Genomic DNA, 19,654 nt, shown 5'->3' on the forward strand with positions numbered 1-19,654 from the left:
TATAATAAAATATTTACATAAATGTGAGGGGTTTACTCACATTTGTGAGATACTGTATATACATATATACACATACACACACACAATATATATATATATATATATATATATATCTTCTCAATAACAGCAAACAAACAGGTGTTTGTGCAATGATCCAAGGTGCAATGATAGTACCATCATGCAGGTCTAGGGGAGAAAGACAGAGGGTGGTGGCGTGAACCAATGCATGATCCACGACATACCCGCAGTGCTCACACCCACACAATAGGGCAGACATCCCACCAATAGGCGGGAGGCTACACCCTGTGGCCCCCTTCCACAACCTACCGGTGTCGTGTCACCAAAGGACACATACAGAACCCAACATGTCTCACAACACACAGTAATCTTAAGTCAGAGCACCATAGTCCGGTGGAGAATTCATTCCTTTTAGGTATATAGTCTCTAATAGGGGACACATGCGGAGGCTATAGGTTGTTTCACATTATCAGACAATATTCAGTTAGTCACCATGGAGTAAATTGACCTTAAATTGTAACAACAGGCTCTAAGTGAATGTATTAAGGTATTGTAAGTATAACAAAGTATAAAGTGCAATACGCAAGGTTGTGGACACGCTAGTAATGAATTTGGTATCCATTATGAAGGTACAGAGCAGTTGTCCGTGTATTCATATATCAGGTACAAGCTGTCATTTGTCTTTCTTGTTTGTGCTATTTTAAGCTTATTTTGTTTCAATATTTAAGTGTGATTCACTATGCTTTTTGTTTGCACTAATCGAGAGTATTGTTAACAGTATATTACCTGTTTAATTAAGGAGCACATGAGAATGTTAAAAAAACAGCATCATGAATGAACATCAGTACTGACGTTTTGTCCGTGGTAACCGAAACCGGAAGTGACGTAACTTCCATTTCCGGATGTACGCTATTAGCACTGAATGATCACGGAGGTGGTAATGGTTACACAAGTTGATTTTTTATATTGTTGTGTGGATGTAAAATGATATTGACACATAATTTTGTATATTATAGAGATGAAAATATGTTATTGAAAGTATATAAAGTTGAACACTAAGTATTTACATTGTGTAATTTTGATACCGGTAGGGTTTGATTTGTTTACTTCCGTGTGACACTAGGGGGAAACCGGATGTGATGTATTTTTGGCGCCTTTTTTGCACAGGAAGTAGGAGGTTACTGTGTATTAGTTTTCTTATTTAAACTTGTGTGTTATTGTACACTTTATGTTCTGAGGAAGGGGAGGTTTACTCCCCGAAACGTCAATAAATTTGACTCACTTTGAAGAAATCCTGTTTGTTTGCTGTTATTGCGAAGATATTATACTTACACAGAGCATTCAGGTAGTTGGCCTCTGGAGGGCGGATTCACATCAAGGCATCTATTTATCAAGCCATCAACCGCAAATACGCTGGAATTCCGCAGCGTATTTGTGGCGAGCCTGATTCGCCTTAGTTATCAAACCCTACAGACCGGCAAAAGTAGAATTTAGTGACGTAACATACGATCCGCCGGACTCAGTCCGACACAGATCGATGCTTACGTCACTACAGATGTTCCGAACGAAAGTTCGGCACTATCTGACTACTTTTGATAGTTATCAAATAAATTGCAGGTACGCTCGGCACTTTTCCGGCCCAGCATACCTGGTTTTCAATCCGCCGCCCTGGAGGCGGTGGATGCCATAGGAATCAATGGGAGTCGGAAAGCAGCAAAGCTTATGTTCGCTGCTGCCCGATATCCTATTGATTCCTATGGGAATGTTTACACCTAACACCTTAACATGTACCCCGAGTCTAAACACCCCTAATCTGACCCCCCACACACAGTCGTCACCTACATTATACTTATTAACCCCTAAACCGCCGCTCCCGGAGCCCACCGCCACCTACATTATATTTATTAACCCCTAATCTGCCCCCCTACACAGCCGCCACCTACATTATATTTATTAACCCCTAATCTGCCCCCTCTACACCGCCGCCACTATATTAAATGTATTAACCCCTAAACCTAAGTCTAACCTAAACCTAAACACTAACCCTAACACCCCCTAACTTAAATAAATCAAAATAAATTATTCCTATTTAAAACTAAATACTTACCTATAAAATAAACCCTAAGGCCTAGATTTAGAGTTCGGCGGTAAAAGGGCTGTTAACGCTCCGCGGGTTTTTTTCTGGCCGCACCATAAATTTAACTCTGGTATCGAGAGTTCAAACAAATGCTGCGTTAGGCTCCAAAAAAGGAGCGTAGAGCATTTTTACCGCAAATGCAACTCTCGATACCAGAGTTGCTTACGGACGCGGCCGGCATCAAAAACGTGCTCGTGCACGATTCTCCCATAGGAAACAATGGGGCTGTTTGAGCTGAAAAAAAACCTAACACCTGCAAAAAAGCAGCGTTCAGCTCCTAACGCAGCCCCATTGTTTCCTATGGGGAAACACCTCCTAAGTCTGCACCTAACACCCTAACATGTACCCCGAGTCTAAACACCCCTAACCTTACACTTATTAACTCCTAATCTGCCGCCCCCGCTATCGCTGACCCCTGCATTACACTTTTAACCCCTAATCTGCCGCTCCGTAAACCGCCGCCACCTACGTTATCCCTATGTACCCCTAATCTGCTGCCCTAACATCGCCGACCCCTATGTTATATTTATTAACCCCTAATCTGCCCCCCACAACGTCGCCGACACCTGCCTACACTTATTAACCCCTAATCTGCCGAGCGGACCTGAGCGCTACTATAATAAAGTTATTAACCCCTAATCCGCCTCACTAACCCTATCATAAATAGTATTAACCCCTAATCTGCCCTCCCTAACATCGCCGACACCTACCTTCAATTATTAACCCCTAATCTGCCGACCGGAGCTCACCGCTATTCTAATAAATGTATTAACCCCTAAAGCTAAGTCTAACCCTAACACTAACACCCCCCTAAGTTAAATATAATTTTTATCTAACGAAATAAATTAACTCTTATTAAATAAATGATTCCTATTTAAAGCTAAATACTTACCTGTAAAATAAATCCTAATATAGCTACAATATAAATTATAATTATATTATAGCTATTTTAGGATTAATATTTATTTTACAGGCAACTTTGTAATTATTTTAACCAGGTACAATAGCTATTAAATAGTTAAGAACTATTTAATAGTTACCTAGTTAAAATAATAACAAATTTACCTGTAAAATAAATCCTAACCTAAGATATAATTAAACCTAACACTACCCTATCAATAAAATAATTAAATAAACTACCTACAATTACCTACAATTAACCTAACACTACACTATCAATAAATTAATTAAACACAATTGCTACAAATAAATAAAATTAAATAAACTATCTAAAGTACAAAAAATAAAAAAGAACTAAGTTACAGAAAATAATAAAATATTTACAAACATAAGAAAAATATTACAACAATTTTAAACTAATTACACCTACTCTAAGCCCCCTAATAAAATAACAAAGCCCCCCAAAATAAAAAATTCCCTACCCTATTCTAAAATACAAATATTACAAGCTCTTTTACCTTACCAGCCCTGAACAGGGCCCTTTGCGGGGCATGCCCCAAGAATTTCAGCTCTTTTGCCTGTAAAAAAAAACATACAATACCCCCCCCCCAACATTACAACCCACCACCCACATACCCCTAATCTAACCCAAACCCCCCTTAAATAAACCTAACACTACCCCCCTGATGATCTTCCTACCTTGTCTTCACCATGCCAGGTTCACCGATCCGTCCTGGCTCCAAGATCTTCATCCAACCCAAGCGGGGGCTAGACATCCACTGAAGAAGTCCAGAAGAGGGTCCAAAGTCTTCCTCCTATCCGGCAAGAAGAGGACATCCGGACCGGCAAACATCTTCTCCAAGCGGAATCTTCTATCTTCTTCCATCCGATGACGACCGGCTCCATCTTGAAGACCTCCAGCGCGGATCCATCCTCTTCTTCCGACGACTAGACGACGAATGACGGTTCCTTTAAGGGACGTCATCCAAGATGGCGTCCCTCGAATTCCGATTGGCTGATAGGATTCTATCAGCCAATCGGAATTAAGGTAGGAATTTTCTGATTGGCTGATGGAATCAGCCAATCAGAATCAAGTTCAATCCGATTGGCTGATCCAATCAGCCAATCAGATTGAGCTCGCATTCTATTGGCTGATCGGAACAGCCAATAGAATGCGAGCTCAATCTGATTGGCTGATTGGATCAGCCAATCGGATTGAACTTGATTCTGATTGGCTGATTCCATCAGCCAATCAGAAAATTCCTACCTTAATTCCGATTGGCTGATAGAATCCTATCAGCCAATCGGAATTCGAGGGACGCCATCTTGGATGACGTCCCTTAAAGGAACCGTCATTCGTCGTCTAGTCGTCGGAAGAAGAGGATGGATCCGCGCTGGAGGTCTTCAAGATGGAGCCGGTCGTCATCGGATGGAAGAAGATAGAAGATGCCGCTTGGAGAAGATGTTTGCCGGTCCGGATGTCCTCTTCTTGCCGGATAGGAGGAAGACTTTGGACCCTCTTCTGGACTTCTTCAGTGGATGTCTAGCCCCCGCTTGGGTTGGATGAAGATCTTGGAGCCAGGACGGATCGGTGAACCTGGCATGGTGAAGACAAGGTAGGAAGATCATCAGGGGGGTAGTGTTAGGTTTATTTAAGGGGGGTTTGGGTTAGATTAGGGGTATGTGGGTGGTGGGTTGTAATGTTGGGGGGGGGGTATTGTATGTTTTTTTTTACAGGCAAAAGAGCTGAAATTCTTGGGGCATGCCCCGCAAAGGGCCCTGTTCAGGGCTGGTAAGGTAAAAGAGCTTGTAATATTTGTATTTTAGAATAGGGTAGGGAATTTTTTATTTTGGGGGGCTTTGTTATTTTATTAGGGGGCTTAGAGTAGGTGTAATTAGTTTAAAATTGTTGTAATATTTTTCTTATGTTTGTAAATATTTTATTATTTTCTGTAACTTAGTTCTTTTTTATTTTTTGTACTTTAGATAGTTTATTTAATTGTATTTATTTGTAGGAATTGTATTTAATTAATTTATTGATAGTGTAGTGTTAGGTTAATTGTAGGTAATTGTAGGTAGTTTATTTAATTATTTTATTGATAGGGTAGTGTTAGGTTTAATTATATCTTAGGTTAGGATTTATTTTACAGGTAAATTTGTTATTATTTTAACTAGGTAACTATTAAATAGTTCTTAACTATTTAATAGCTATTGTACCTGGTTAAAATAATTACAAAGTTGCCTGTAAAATAAATATTAATCCTAAAATAGCTATAATATAATTATAATTTATATTGTAGCTATATTAGGATGTATTTTACAGGTAAGTATTTAGCTTTAAATAGGAATTATTTATTTAATAAGAGTTAATTTATTTCGTTAGATAAAAATTATATTTAACTTAGGGGGGTGTTAGTGTTAGGGTTAGACTTAGCTTTAGGGGTTAATACATTTATTAGAATAGCGGTGAGCTCCGATCGGAAGATTAGGGGTTAATAATTGAAGTTAGGTGTCGGCGATGTTAGGGAGGGCAGATTAGGGGTTAATACTATTTATGATAGGGTTAGTGAGGCGGATTAGGGGTTAATAACTTTATTATAGTAGCGCTCAGGTCCGCTCGGCAGATTAGGGGTTAATAAGTGTAGGTAGGTGTCGGCGACGTTGTGGGGGGCAGATTAGGGGTTAATAAATATAACATAGGGGTCGGCGATGTTAGGGGTAGCAGATTAGGGGTACATAGGGATAACGTAGGTGGCGGCGATTTGCGGTCGGAAGATTAGGGGTTAATTATTTTAAGTAGCTTGCGGCGACGTTGTGGGGGGCAAGTTAGGGGTTAATAGATATAATACAGGGGTCGGCGGTGTTAGGGGCAGCAGATTAGGGGTACATAAGTATAACGTAGGTGGCGGTCGGCAGATTAGGGGTTAAAAATTTTAATCGAGTGGCGGCGATGTGGGGGGACCTCGGTTTAGGGGTACATAGGTAGTTTATGGGTGTTAGTGTACTTTAGGGTACAGTAGTTAAGAGCTTTATAAACCGGCGTTAGCCAGAAAGCTCTTAACTCCTGCTATTTTCAGGCGGCTGGAATTTTGTCGTTAGAGCTCTAACGCTCACTGCAGAAACGACTCTAAATACCGGCGTTAGGAAGATCCCATTGAAAAGATAGGCTACGCAAATGGCGTAGGGGGATCTGCGGTATGGAAAAGTCGCGGCTGTAAAGTGAGCGTTAGACCCTTTAATCACTGACTCCAAATACCAGCGGGCGCCCAAAACCAGCGTTAGGAGCCTCTAACGCTGGTTTTGACGGCTACCGCCGAACTCTAAATCTAGGCCTAAGATAGCTACAATATAACTAATAGTTACATTGTATCTAGCTTAGGGTTTATTTTTATTTTACAGGCAACTTTGTATTTATTTTAACTAGCTACAATAGTTATTAACTATTTAATAACTACCTAGTTAAAATAAATACAAAAGTACCTGTAAAATAAAACTAAGTTACAATTACACCTAACACTACACTATAATTAAATAAATTACCTACATTAACTACAATTAAATAAAATTAAATAAAATTATCTAAAGTACAAAAAAAAACAACACTAAATTACAGAAAATAATAAAATAGTTACAAGATTTTTAAACTAATCCCACCTACTCTAATCCCCCTAACAAAATAAAAAAGCCCCCCAAAATAAAAAAGCCCTACCCTACACTAAATTACAAATAGCCCTTAAAAGGGCTTTTTGCGGGGCCTTGCCCCAAAGTAATCAGCTCTTTTACCTGAAGAAAAAAAAAAGTACAATACCCCCCCAACATTAAAACCCACCACCCACACACCCAACCCTACTCTAAAACCCACCCAATCCCCCCTTAATAAAACCTAACACTAACCCCTTGAAGATCACCCTACCTTGAGACGTCTTCACCCAACCAGGCCGAAGTCCTCAACGAAGCCGGGCGAAGTGGTCCTCCAGACGGGCAGAAGTCTTCATCCAAGCCGGGAAGAAGAGGTCCTCCAGACGGGCAGAAGTCTTCATCCAGACGGCATCTTCTATCTTCATCCATCCGGTGCGGAGTGGGTCCATCTTCAAGACATCCAACGCAGAGCATCATCTTCCATCGACATCAACTGTAGAATTAAGTTTCCTTTAAATGATGTCATCCAAGATGGCGTCCCTTCAATTCCGATGGCGTCCCTTCAATTCCAATCGGAATTAAGGTAGGAAAAATCCTATTGGCTGATGCAATCAGCCAATAGGATTGAAGTTCAATCCTATTGGCTGATCCAATCAGCCAATAGGATTGAGCTCGCATTCTAATGGCTGATTGGAGGTTAGGTTTTATTAAGGGGGGATTGGGTGGGTGGTGGGTTTTAATGTTGGGGGGGGGGGGTATTGTACTTTTCTATTCAGGTAAGAGAGCTGATTACTTTGGGGCAATGCCCCGCAAAAAGCCCTTTTAAGGGCTATTTGTAATTTAGTGTAGGGTAGGGCTTTTTATTTAGTTTGGGGGGATTTTTATTTTGTTAGGGGGATTAGAGTAGGTGTAATTAGTTTAAAAATCTGGTAATTATTTTATTATTTTCTGTAATTTAGTGTTTGTTTGTTTTAGTACTTTAGATAATTTAATTCAACTGTATTTAATTGTAGTTAATTTATTTAATTATAGTGTAGTGTTAGGTGTAATTGTAACTTAGGTTAGGTTTTATTTTACAGGTACTTTTGTATTTATTTTAACTAGGTAGTTATTAAATAGTTAATAACCATTTAATAACTATTGTAGCTAGTTAAAATAAATACAAAGTTGCCTGTAAAATAAAAATAAATCCTAAAATAGCTACAATATAACTATTAGTTATATTGTAGCTAGCTTAGGGTTTATTTTATAGGTAACTATTTAGTTTTAAATAGGAATAATTTATTTCGATTTATTTAAATTATATTTAATTTAGGGGGTGTTAGGGTTAGTGTTAGACTTAGGTTTAGGGGTTAATACATTTAATATAGTGGCAGCGGTGTAGGGGGGGGCAGATTAGGGGTTAATAAATATAATGTAGGTGGCGGCGGTGTAGGGGGGTTAGATTAGGGGTTAATAAATATAATGTAGGTGGTGGTGGGCTCCGGGAAAGGCGGTTTAAGGGTTAGACACTTTATTTAGTTGCGGCGGGGTCCGGGAGCAGCAGGATAGGGGTTAATAACTTTATGTAGGTGGCGGCAGTATAGGGGGCGGAAGATTAGGGGTTAATATGTATAATGTAGGTGGCGGTGGGCTCCGGGAGCGGCGGTTTAGGAGTTAATAACTTTATTTAGGTGCGGCGGGGTTCTGGAGCGGCAGTATAGGGGATAAAACAGTATAGTATAGTGTGGGGGTTTAGTGACAGGGTACCAAGAAAGCTGAAAAAAAAGCCGAAGAGCAGCGAGATCGATGACTGTTAGTTAACAACAGTCTGCTGCTCATCGCACCATACTTGGTGCGCGGCTTTTTGACAGTGATAAAACAGTATAGTATAGTGTGGGTGTTTAGTGACAGGGTACCAAGAAAGCTGAAAAAAAAGCTGAAGAGCAGCGAGATCGATGACTGTTAGTTAACAACAGTCCGCTACTCATTGCACCATACTTGGTGCGCGGCTTTTTGACAGCTTTTTTGGTAACTTTGGAGAACGTATTCAGGTCCGCGGCAGCGATGTTAGGCGATCTTAGGCGAGTGTATTGGTGCCGTTGAATGCAAGAAAGCCGACGCTTTGATAAGTAGATGCCCAAGTGTGGCTATATATATATATATATATATATATATATATATATACACTGTATATATACACATACATATACATACATATACACACATACACATTGCGTATATATACACACATATAACACACACATATATATATATATATATATATATATATATATATATATATATATATGTGTATATACTGTATATATATATATATATATATATATATAGATATATATATAGACATACATATACACACATACACATTGCGTATATATACACACATATAGACATATATATATATATATACTGTATATATACACATACATATACATACATATACACACATACACATTGCTTATATATACACACATATAGACACACACACAAATATAAATATATATATATATATATATATACACACATACATATATATAGGATTTTATTATATGTTCGAAATTTGTTCTTTTATATATATATATATATATATATATATATATATATATATATATATATATATATATATATATATATATATATATATACACACACACACACATATTTAGCACAAATACGCCTAGATTACAAGTGTTGCACTAACTGCAAAAGAAATGCGGTATGGTTTTTGCTAGGCTCCCGCGAGCGTTTTCAGTCTCACTAGCCTCACCAGTCCTTATGTTATTAAATATTATTTAATATCATAAAGGACTAGTGCGGCTAGCAAGGCTGAAAATGCTCGCCGGAGCCTAACAAAAATAATACCGCACTTGCGTTGCAGTTAGCACAACACTTGCTTTTAATGAAAATTACTTTAAGAAGTTAAGTTACATGTTTTTCACACTGTTTTCGCTCTTACTGCCTTGTTCAGCATACTTATGTAGTACGAGCGAAGCTCTGTCTGTGAGAGACAATGCCTTATTTTGAGAAAAAGCTGGTAAGTTAGACTAACAAATGCTACAAAATATGATTGACATAACATGTAGACATGCCTGCATACTCACTGTTTTATTGCTATGGCTAGGGTTGGCAGATTAGATTACAGACTAGGTTGAAATGGACTAGATCGAAGGAAAAGTTTGTAAACATCAGAGAGAGAGGTCAGAGAGAAACACCTGTCAAATCTGATGTGTGGTGATGCTGTATCTGGCTTACTGCCTTATTTGACATCCAAAGTTGAGTAAATGCATTTATAGTTTAATCATAACTTTGCTTATAAGTTAATTACTGCTTTATATGATTGCAGTGAGTTCATAATAAACACTGTTGTTATTATTATACTGCATTTTTGAGTGGACTATCATTTTTGTCTGTATAGCAGTGAGTGCAACCAGTTACAGGACAGGACAATTGCACCCTCCAAACTGAGCATCACTCAGCAAGCTAGTGGAAGTAATTGCTTACAATGACAGCTTCTTTCTCCTCTCTCACAGCCTGCATTGCCACCTCACGCTCTTCTTTGGTCCGGACACGTGCTGCCGATCTTATTCTTTGGAAATCCATAGCAGTCATTATTAAGGACTTACCAGATGGATCCTCTGCGGGCACTCTATAATTGAGAAAACAGGATACAATTTTACAAATACAGTAGGTTTATGCTAATATAGCCAATAATGAATTTAAAGGACATTCTGTTTTAACCCCACTAGAAGTCACACACTAGTGGCTAAATAAAATGATCTGATGAATTAGTACATCATTTTAATTTTACATTAGAATGTCTAGTTTAGACTTATTGATTTCTAATGGTAAAAGAAAATGTGACCCTTGTGATAGTAGAGATTTTGTTACCACCTATATAAAGTAATTAAAAAACACACACACACTGATGTTTTGCTTTCACTGCCAGTACCATATTTAAAAGCTACATTTACATATTTACGAATAAAAATGTGACTTTTGCAAAAACTAAGCTAAGTCCTTTATCAAAATATGCAGTGCTATGTTAAAGGGATAGTCAACACCAGAATTGTTGTTGTTTTAAAAGCTAGATAATCCATTAATTACCCATTCCCCAGTTTTGCATAACCAACACAGTTATAATAATACATGTTTTACCTCTGTAATTACTTTGTATCTAAGCCTCTGAAGACTGCCCCCTTATTTCAGCTCTTTTGACAGACTTGCATTTTAGCCAATCAGTGCTCACTCCTCTGTAAATTCACGTGCATGAGCTCAATGTTATCTATATAAAACACATGAACTAACGCCCTCTAGTGGTGAAAAACTGCAAAATGCATTTAGATTAGAGGCGGCCTTCATGGTCTAAAAAAAATAGCATATGAACCTCCAAGCTATAGCTTTCAACTAAGAATACCAAGAGAACACAGCAAAATTGGTGATAAAAGTAAATTGGAAAGTTGTTTGATATCACATGCCCTATTTGAATCATGAAAGTTTTTTTTGGACTTGACTGTCCCTTTAAGCACTGCAACCTTCCATGACGGATGGAGTTACAAAGCTAATTTCTTTCATACAGGTGATGAGACCTCACAATCCATTACTCCTGGGAATTACTCTTTCCTGCCACTAGGAGGAGGCAAAGATTCCCAAACTCCAAGAGCTCTATAAAACCCCTCCCACCTCACTAGAAACGCAGTCTTGTCTTTGCCTCTGCTGGAGGAAGCTGAATAATTAAGATGTGCATTTGATTCTTCAGTGAGAGGGGTTCTCAAACCGAGTTGGGGCCCTTTTCCCCAACTCGCAGGGATGTATTTGGAGTATGGGTGGTGGCATATTTTTTTTTTACCTGTTGGGAATTAGTCACAAGACTTCCACAGGTGTCGCATGGACTTGTCCTTTGCCTCTTCCTGTTGGGTTGTCAATATACTCCTATTCCACATCCTCTGCTATTATGTTTTAGCTCTGGTTTTGGCTTCCTACTGGTTTTCTGCAGTAGTAGGGTGCCTATTGGTTAATTTGTTTTTGACTGTCTAAATTTTAATTGCATTAAAAAAAAATATTAAAAAAATGGGAGTATGTTTTGCTCTGTTTTTTTCCTTCTTTTGGGGTTATGGATTTATAGGTTATGGATTTAGTTTTTCTGTGAAAAAAAAAAGACGTTCTTTATAACCCACCCTTTATTTCTTATTACTCGTGGACTCCACAGCTTGGGTATTAGTTCCCAAGAGTAATGGATTGTGGACTCTCCCCACCTGTATGAAAGAAAACATAATTTATGCTTATCTGATAAATTCATATCTTTCATGTTGGTTTCTTTTTTGCACGCATCTTTTTTTCCCTGCTCCTTTTAAATTTGTTTTTGTTTCATTTCCCACCTCTTTTGCTTGGCTATATGTCAGTTTCCAGTGAGGTTGGAGAGTTTTATAGAGCTTGGGGTTTGGGAGTCTTTACCTACTCCTAGTGGAAGTGAAGAGTAATTCTCAGGAGCAATGGATTGTGGACTCTCACCATCACGAAAGATATTAATTCATCAGGTAAGCATAAAATTACGTTTTCCTAAACCTTGTCTGTGCAGACATTTATCTGGGAGGAGAGTGGGGAAATAATTGACAGCATGCCTTTAAATCCATTTGCCTGTCTACCAGCTGGGCAGCATCCCTTACCTGTAAATTTTAAAATTTTAAGACTGTAAAATAAAAAGACTGTTCAATCAAGTAAACGCAGCCTATATTTAACACTTTTAACATTTATTGGTGTCATGTATACTTTAAAACTTCACTGTTAATGCCTGAACGTAATGTGCAAGGTTCTGTATACTAAAGATGTACAAGCAGATTTTATTCAAGTAACTATAACATTTACGTTTGCCTAATGTTTGTTTGAATCTGTAAGAAAAGCTCTTTATGCCAAATTATAAAGGGCACGCTATTTAGCTCTTTCACTCGAGAGTAAACTTCGCTATAAGTAATCTTTTTGCATGCATCGGGTTGCGCACAAGTTGAAAGTAAACGGTTTGTGCGAGAGCGTAATCAGACACGCTCGAATCAAGTATTGTGACCTTGTTAACGCATTCTCCCCATAGTAGCTAATGGAGAACGCAGAAGAAAACACCTATCCCTTGCGCGCTAACCTGACAGGAGTTATGAATATTTCCCATTACAATGTTCTTCACATACAGGACAATGTAATTTTTATTTTTTATTTTTACACACCTATACATGTATATCTATTGCTATAGATATATACGTAATCTATTTTGCATTAACATCAGATATATATATATATATATATATATATATATATATATATATATATATATATATATATATATATTTAGTAATAAAAATTTAATTTTTTCCTATGTGCACATAGGAATAGAAAATATCTGCTAGTAGAAAATATATTTTATTATTTATTTTTATTATTTTTTTTATATTTTATATGTAATATTTTAATAACACGTGAAGCACGATACGCATATTTTCCATTCCTATGTTCTTCACATGGAAAATAATGTAATTTTTATTGTATATATATCTGATAAAGTAATGTAAAATAGATATTTGACTTGTGTAACAGTTAACCAGAGCTCTAAGTCGCAGTAATCATTCTAGTGTTCACATTTACTTTCAAAGACCTTGAAAACCCAATGGCGCTTGCACGCAAGCAATAGTGCTCCACTCGTAATCTATCCCTTAATACATTTCTGGTGTTGACTGTCCCTTTAAGAGTAATTTATTAAACAACATAAATGTATATTATTAGTAAAGTAAACTTTAATATTGATAACACCTGACTTATGTGTTTTGAATACAGAGACAGAAAGGTCAAAACTGAAATGCGCATGAATGCATTTCAAGTCTAAATAGAAGCATTTTTGAAAAACATATTTCCATGAGCAAAAATGCTTCTAGTGATAGATATTACTTTTTTCCAGAGACTTACACACTTATGTTGTTAGGGCCCGTGCACCAGTGTTCAAACATCAGAGTCAGCAGTGGCTTGTATGAGCCAAATAAATTCTTCACAGACACAATGCACACCACTGCCAACTCTCTGAGCTGGAATACTGGTGCACAGTCCCTGTTAGCATATGTGCATATGCTGCTGGAAAACAGTAATTACTTTTACTAGAAGCATTTTTGCAAATGGAAATATATTGCAAAAATGTTTCTATTCAAAATTTAAATGCATTCATGCACATTTAATTTCAACCTTTCTATTCCATTAGTTGCCATGCATTTTTGCTTCCCCACAACTCTGTGAAAACCCATTTACAAACTCTTCAAAAAGCCTCTCTCTAAAAGTAGTCCTAACCAAATTAAAATGTAAAACATTTTACAGATGTTCTGGAAATAATGCATTTAAACCTGGGCAGGTTCAAGGAACAGTCTGGTCCAAAATAAGCTTTCATGATTCAGATAGGACAATTTTAAACAACTTTCCACTTTACTTTTATCACCAATTTTGCTTTGTTCTCTTGGTATTCTTAGTTGAAAGCTAAACCTAGGAGGTTCATGTGCTAATTTCTTAGACCTTGAAGGCCACCTCTAAGCTGAATGCATTCTGACAGTTTTTCACCACTAGAGGGTGTTAGTTCATGTGAGCCATATAGATAACACTGTGCTCACGCACGTGGAGTTACCTGGGAGTCAGCACTGATTGGCTAAAATGCAAGTCTGTAAAAAGAACTGAAATAAGGGAGCAGTCTGTAGAGGTTTATATACAAGATAATCACAGAGGTAAAAAGTGTATTAATATAACTATGTTGGTTATGCAAAACTAGGGAATGGGTAAAAAAGACAATATCTATCTTTTAAAACAATAAAAATTCTGGTGTAGACTGTCCCTTTAAATCAGATTTCTTTCAAAAGATGGTGAAAGTCAACAAGCCATCACATGTGGGATTAAAGTCCAGTCTAATAGGACACAAAACACCCAGGGTAACAGAGATTTTAACCTCATGATCCCTCTGTCAATTTTTTGCCTCCAGCAAGGTAAAACTCGAAGTGCTGATCTTCACACCATTAGAAAGTGGTTCTCTAACCAATCTGGAACCCATTATCTTCCTCACAGAACCTACAAATAGGGCAGAGGAGTGGTCAACCAGGCAATGGAAGACTTCTCCCAGTAGGAAGGTGCTGGCACCAGGTGAAATGTGGGCATGCACGCAAATCCTATGGTCTACAGTGTGCTGCTCCTTACAGTTACTTCGCACTGTGCTTGCACTGCCTCAGATGGGCCCATCTACTGGAAGCAGACGTCTGCAGCATGGTAAATGAAGGTGCTGACAGGTAAGTACCATGCACCCGCAGGCTATTAGCATGATGAAGTACACGTTTCACATAGCTTGGGGACATAGTCACATACATCCTTTAACACTACATACAGTTTTAGGCACTTTTAAAAAGAAAACCTACCTAAAAAATGGGTTACTGTAATTTTATATTTGCTGGTTTAAATTGAATGCAGTTCGTGAATGAAGGCTTCTCGTCTCAGCAAGAAAGAAGATAGATCTGCATCATGTATTGAGGTGGGGTTGCAATATGCATCTTAAAAAGAAAGTTGTACCAAGGTAGCTGAAGACTCTGGGGGGTAGTTATCAAGCCGTCAACCTCAAATACGCTGGAATTCCGCAGCGTATTTGTGGCGAGGCTGATTCGCCTTAGTTATCAAAGGCTCGAGACCGGCAAAAGTAGAATTTTGTGACGTAAACTTCAATCCGCCGGACTCAGTCCGACACAGATCGATTCTTACGTCACTCCAGATGTTCCGCACACAAGTGCGGCACAATCTCACTACTTTTGCTAGTTATCAAATGACTAGCAGGTACGCTCGGCACTTTTACGGCCCAGCGTACCTGGTTTTCAAACCGCCACCCCTGGAGGCGGCGGATCCCATAGGAATCAAAGGGAGTCTGACCATAGCGAAAGTACAAGTTCGCTGCTGACAGACATCCCATTGATTCCTATGGGAGCTGTCTGCACCTAACACCCTAACATGTACCCCGAGTCTAAACACCACTAATCTGTCCCCCCTACACCGCCGCAACTAAATAAAGTTATTACCCCCTAAACCGCCGCTCCCGGAGCCCACCGCAAGCTACTCTATACATATTAACCCCTAAACCGCCGCTCCCTGAACCCGCCGCAACCTATATTAAATTTATTAACTCCTATCCTGCCCCCCACTACACCGCCGCCACTGTAATAAAATTATTAACCCCTAAACCTAAGTCTAACACTAACCCTAACACCCCCCCTAACTTAAATGTTAATTAAATAAATCTAAATAATATTTCTATTATTAACTAAGTTAATCCTATTTAAAACTAAATACTTACCTGTAAAATAAACCCTAATATAGCTACAATATAAATAATAATTATATTCTAGCTATGTTAGGATTTATTTTTATTTTACAGGCAACTTTCAATTTATTTTAACCAGGTCCAATAGCTATTAAATAGTTATTAACTATTTAATAGCTACCTAGCTAAAATAAAGAGAAATGTACCTGTAAAATAAAAACTAACCTAAGTTACAATTACACCTAACACTACACTATACTTAAATAAATTATTCCTATTTAAAACTAAATACTTAACTGTAAAATAAACCCTAAGATAGCTACAATATAATTAATAATTACATTGTACCTATCTTAGGATTTATATTTATTTTACAGGTAACTTTGTATTTATTTTAGCTAGTTAGAATAGTTATTAAATAGTTATTAACTATTTAATAACTACCTAGCTAAAAGAAATACAAAATTACCTGTAAAATAAATCCTAACCTAAGTTACAATTATACCTAACACTACACTATCATTAAATTAATTAAATAAACTACCTAAAATAACTACAATTAAATACAATTATATAGACTAACTAAAGTACAAAAAATAAAAAAAGCTAAGTTACAAAAAATAAAAAAATAAGTTACAAACAATGTAAAAAACATAATTTATGCTTACCTGATAAATTTATTTCTCTTGTAGTGTAGTCAGTCCACGGGTCATCCATTACTTATGGAATATATCTCTTCCTAACAGGAAGCTGCAAGAGGATCACCCAGCAGAGCTTGCTACATAGCTCCTCCCCTCACATGTCATATTCAGTCATTCGACCAAAGCAGACGAGAAAGGAGAAACCATAGGGTGCAGTGGTGACTGGAGTTTAATTAAAATTTAGGTCTGCCTTAAAGACAGGGCGGGCCGTGGACTGACTTCACTACAAGAGAAATAAATTTATCAGGTAAGCATAAATTATGTTTTCTCTTGTTAAGTGTAGTCAGTCCACGGGTCATCCATTACTTATGGAATACCAATACCAAAGCTAAAGTACACGGATGAAGGGAGGGACAAGGCAGGAACATTAAACAGAAGGAACCACTGCCTGAAGTACCTTTCTCCCAAAAATAGCCTCCGAAGAAGCAAAAGTGTCAAATTTGTAAAATTTTGAAAAGGTGTGAAGCGAAGACCAAGTCGCAGCCTTGCAAATCTGTTCAACAGAGGCCTCATTTTTAAAGGCCCAGGTGGAAGCCACAGCTCTAGTAGAATGAGCTGTAATCCTTTCAGGAGGCTGCTGTCCAGCAGTCTCATAGGCTAAACATATTATGCTACGAAGCCAAAAAAAGAGAGAGGTAGCCGAAGCCTTTTGACCTCTTCTCTGTCCAGAGTAAACGACAAACAGGGAAGAAGTTTGACGAAAATCTTTAGTTGCCTGCAAATAGAACTTCAGGGCACGGACTACGTCCAAATTATGCAAAAGTCGTTCCTTCTTTGAAGAAGGGTTAGGACACAGTGATGGAACAACAATCTCTTGATTGATATTCCTGTTAGTAACTACCTTAGGTAAGAACCCAGGTTTAGTACGCAGAACTACCTTGTCTGAATGAAAAATCACAATGTAAGGCAGATAACTCAGAGACTCTTCGAGCCGAGGAAATAGCCATCAAAAACAAAACCTTCCAGGATAACAGCTTGATATCAATGGAATGAAGGGGTTCAAATGGAACGCCTTGAAGAACATTAAGAACTAAGTTTAAGCTCCACGGCGGAGCAACAGTCTTAAACACAGGCTTAATCCTAGTTAAAGCCTGACAAAAAACCTGAACGTCTGGAACTTCAGCCAGACGTTTGTGTAGAAGAATAGACAGAGCAGAAATCTGTCCCTTTAACGAACTAGCAGATAAGCCCTTTTCTAAACCCTCTTGTAGAAAGGAAAATATCCTAGGAATCCTAACCTTACTCCATGAGTAACTCTTGGATTCGCACCAATATAAATATTTACGCCATATCTTATGGTAAATTTTTCTGGTAACAGGCTTCCTAGCCTGTATTAAGGTATCAATAACCGACTCCGAGAAGCCACGCTTTGATAGAATCAAGCGTTCAATCTCCATGCAGTCAGCCTCAGAGAAATTAGATTTGGATGTTTGAAAGGACCCTGAATTAGAAGGTCCTGTCTCCGAGGTAGAGACCACGGTGGACAGGACGACATGTCCACTAGGTCTGCATACCAGGTCCTGCGTGGCCACGCAGGCGCTATCAGAATCACCGAAGCTCTCTCCTGTTTGATCTTGGCAATCAAACGAGGAAGCATCGGGAATGGTGGAAACACATAAGCCATGTTGAAGACCCAAGGGGCTGTCAGAGCATCTATCAGCACCGCTCCCGGGTCCCTGGACCTGGATCCGTAACAAGGAAGCTTGGCGTTCTGGCGAGACGCCATGAGATCCAGATCTGGTTTGCCCCAACGAAGAATCAGTTGAGCAAAGACCTCCGGATGAAGTTCCCACTCCCCCGGATGAAAAGTCTGGCGACTTAGAAAATCCGCCTCCCAGTTCTCTACGCCTGGGATGTAAATCGCTGACAGGTGGCAAGAGTGAGACTCTGCCCAGCGAATTATCTTTGAGACTTCCAACATCGCTAGGGAACTTCTGGTTCCCCCTTGATGGTTGATGTAAGCCACAGTCGTGATGTTGTCCGACTGAAATCTGATGAACCTCAGAGTTGCTAACTGAGGCCAAGCTAGGAGAGCATTGAATATTGCTCTTAATTCCAGAATATTTATTGGGAGGAGTTTCTCCTCCTGAGTCCATAATCCCTGAGCTTTCAGGGAGTTCCAGACTGCGCCCCAGCCTAGAAGGCTGGCGTCTGTTGTTACAATCGTCCAATCTGGCCTGCGAAAGGTCATCCCCTTGGACAGATGTGGCCGAGAGAGCCACCATAGAAGAGAATCTCTGGTCTCTTGATCCAGACTTAGTAGGGGGGACAAATCTGAGTAATCCCTGTTCCACTGACTTAGCATGCACAATTGCAGCGGTCTGAGATGCAGGCGCGCAAATGGTACTATGTCCATTGCCGCTACCATTAAGCCGATTACTTCCATGCACTGAGCTACTGACGGGTGTGGAATGGAACGAAGGACACGGCAAGCATTTAGAAGTTTTGATAACCTGGCCTCTGTCAGGTAAATTTTCATCTCTACAGAATCTATAAGAGTCCCTAGAAAGGGAACTCTTGTAAGTGGTAATAGAGAACTCTTTTCCACGTTCACCTTCCACCCATGCGACCTCAGAAATGCCAGAACTATCTCTGTATGAGATTTGGCAGTTTGAAAACTTGACGCTTGTATCAGAATGTCGTCTAGGTACGGAGTCACCGCTATGCCTCGTGGTCTTAGTACCGCCAGAAGTGAGCCCAGAACTTTTGTAAAGATTCTTGGAGCCGTAGCTAATCCGAAGGGAAGAGCTACAAACTGGTAATGCCTGTCTAGGAAAGCAAATCTTAGGTACCGATAATGATCCTTGTGAATCGGTATGTGAAGGTAGGCATCCTTTAAATCCACTGTGGTCATGTACTGACCCTCTTGGATCATGGGAAGGATGGTTCGAATAGTTTCCACTTTGAATGATGGAACTCTTAGAAATTTGTTTAGGATTTTTAAGTCCA

General features: G+C 38.7%; 1 protein-coding gene across 1 annotated transcript in view; it reads right to left on the reverse strand.

Moving 5' to 3' along the window:
- CFAP45 (cilia and flagella associated protein 45) overlaps positions 1-19,654 on the reverse strand; it is a 78,206-nt gene that overhangs the window by 20,685 nt on the left and 37,867 nt on the right. Inside the window, exon 4 of the mRNA XM_053704797.1 lies at positions 10,196-10,340. Within this exon, the coding sequence (XP_053560772.1) occupies positions 10,196-10,340 (145 nt within the window). The remainder of the gene's footprint in view (positions 1-10,195; positions 10,341-19,654) is intronic.

The sequence above is a fragment of the Bombina bombina genome, chromosome 1, assembly GCF_027579735.1.
Source record: "Bombina bombina isolate aBomBom1 chromosome 1, aBomBom1.pri, whole genome shotgun sequence".
In the NCBI taxonomy this organism is placed as follows: domain Eukaryota; kingdom Metazoa; phylum Chordata; class Amphibia; order Anura; family Bombinatoridae; genus Bombina; species Bombina bombina.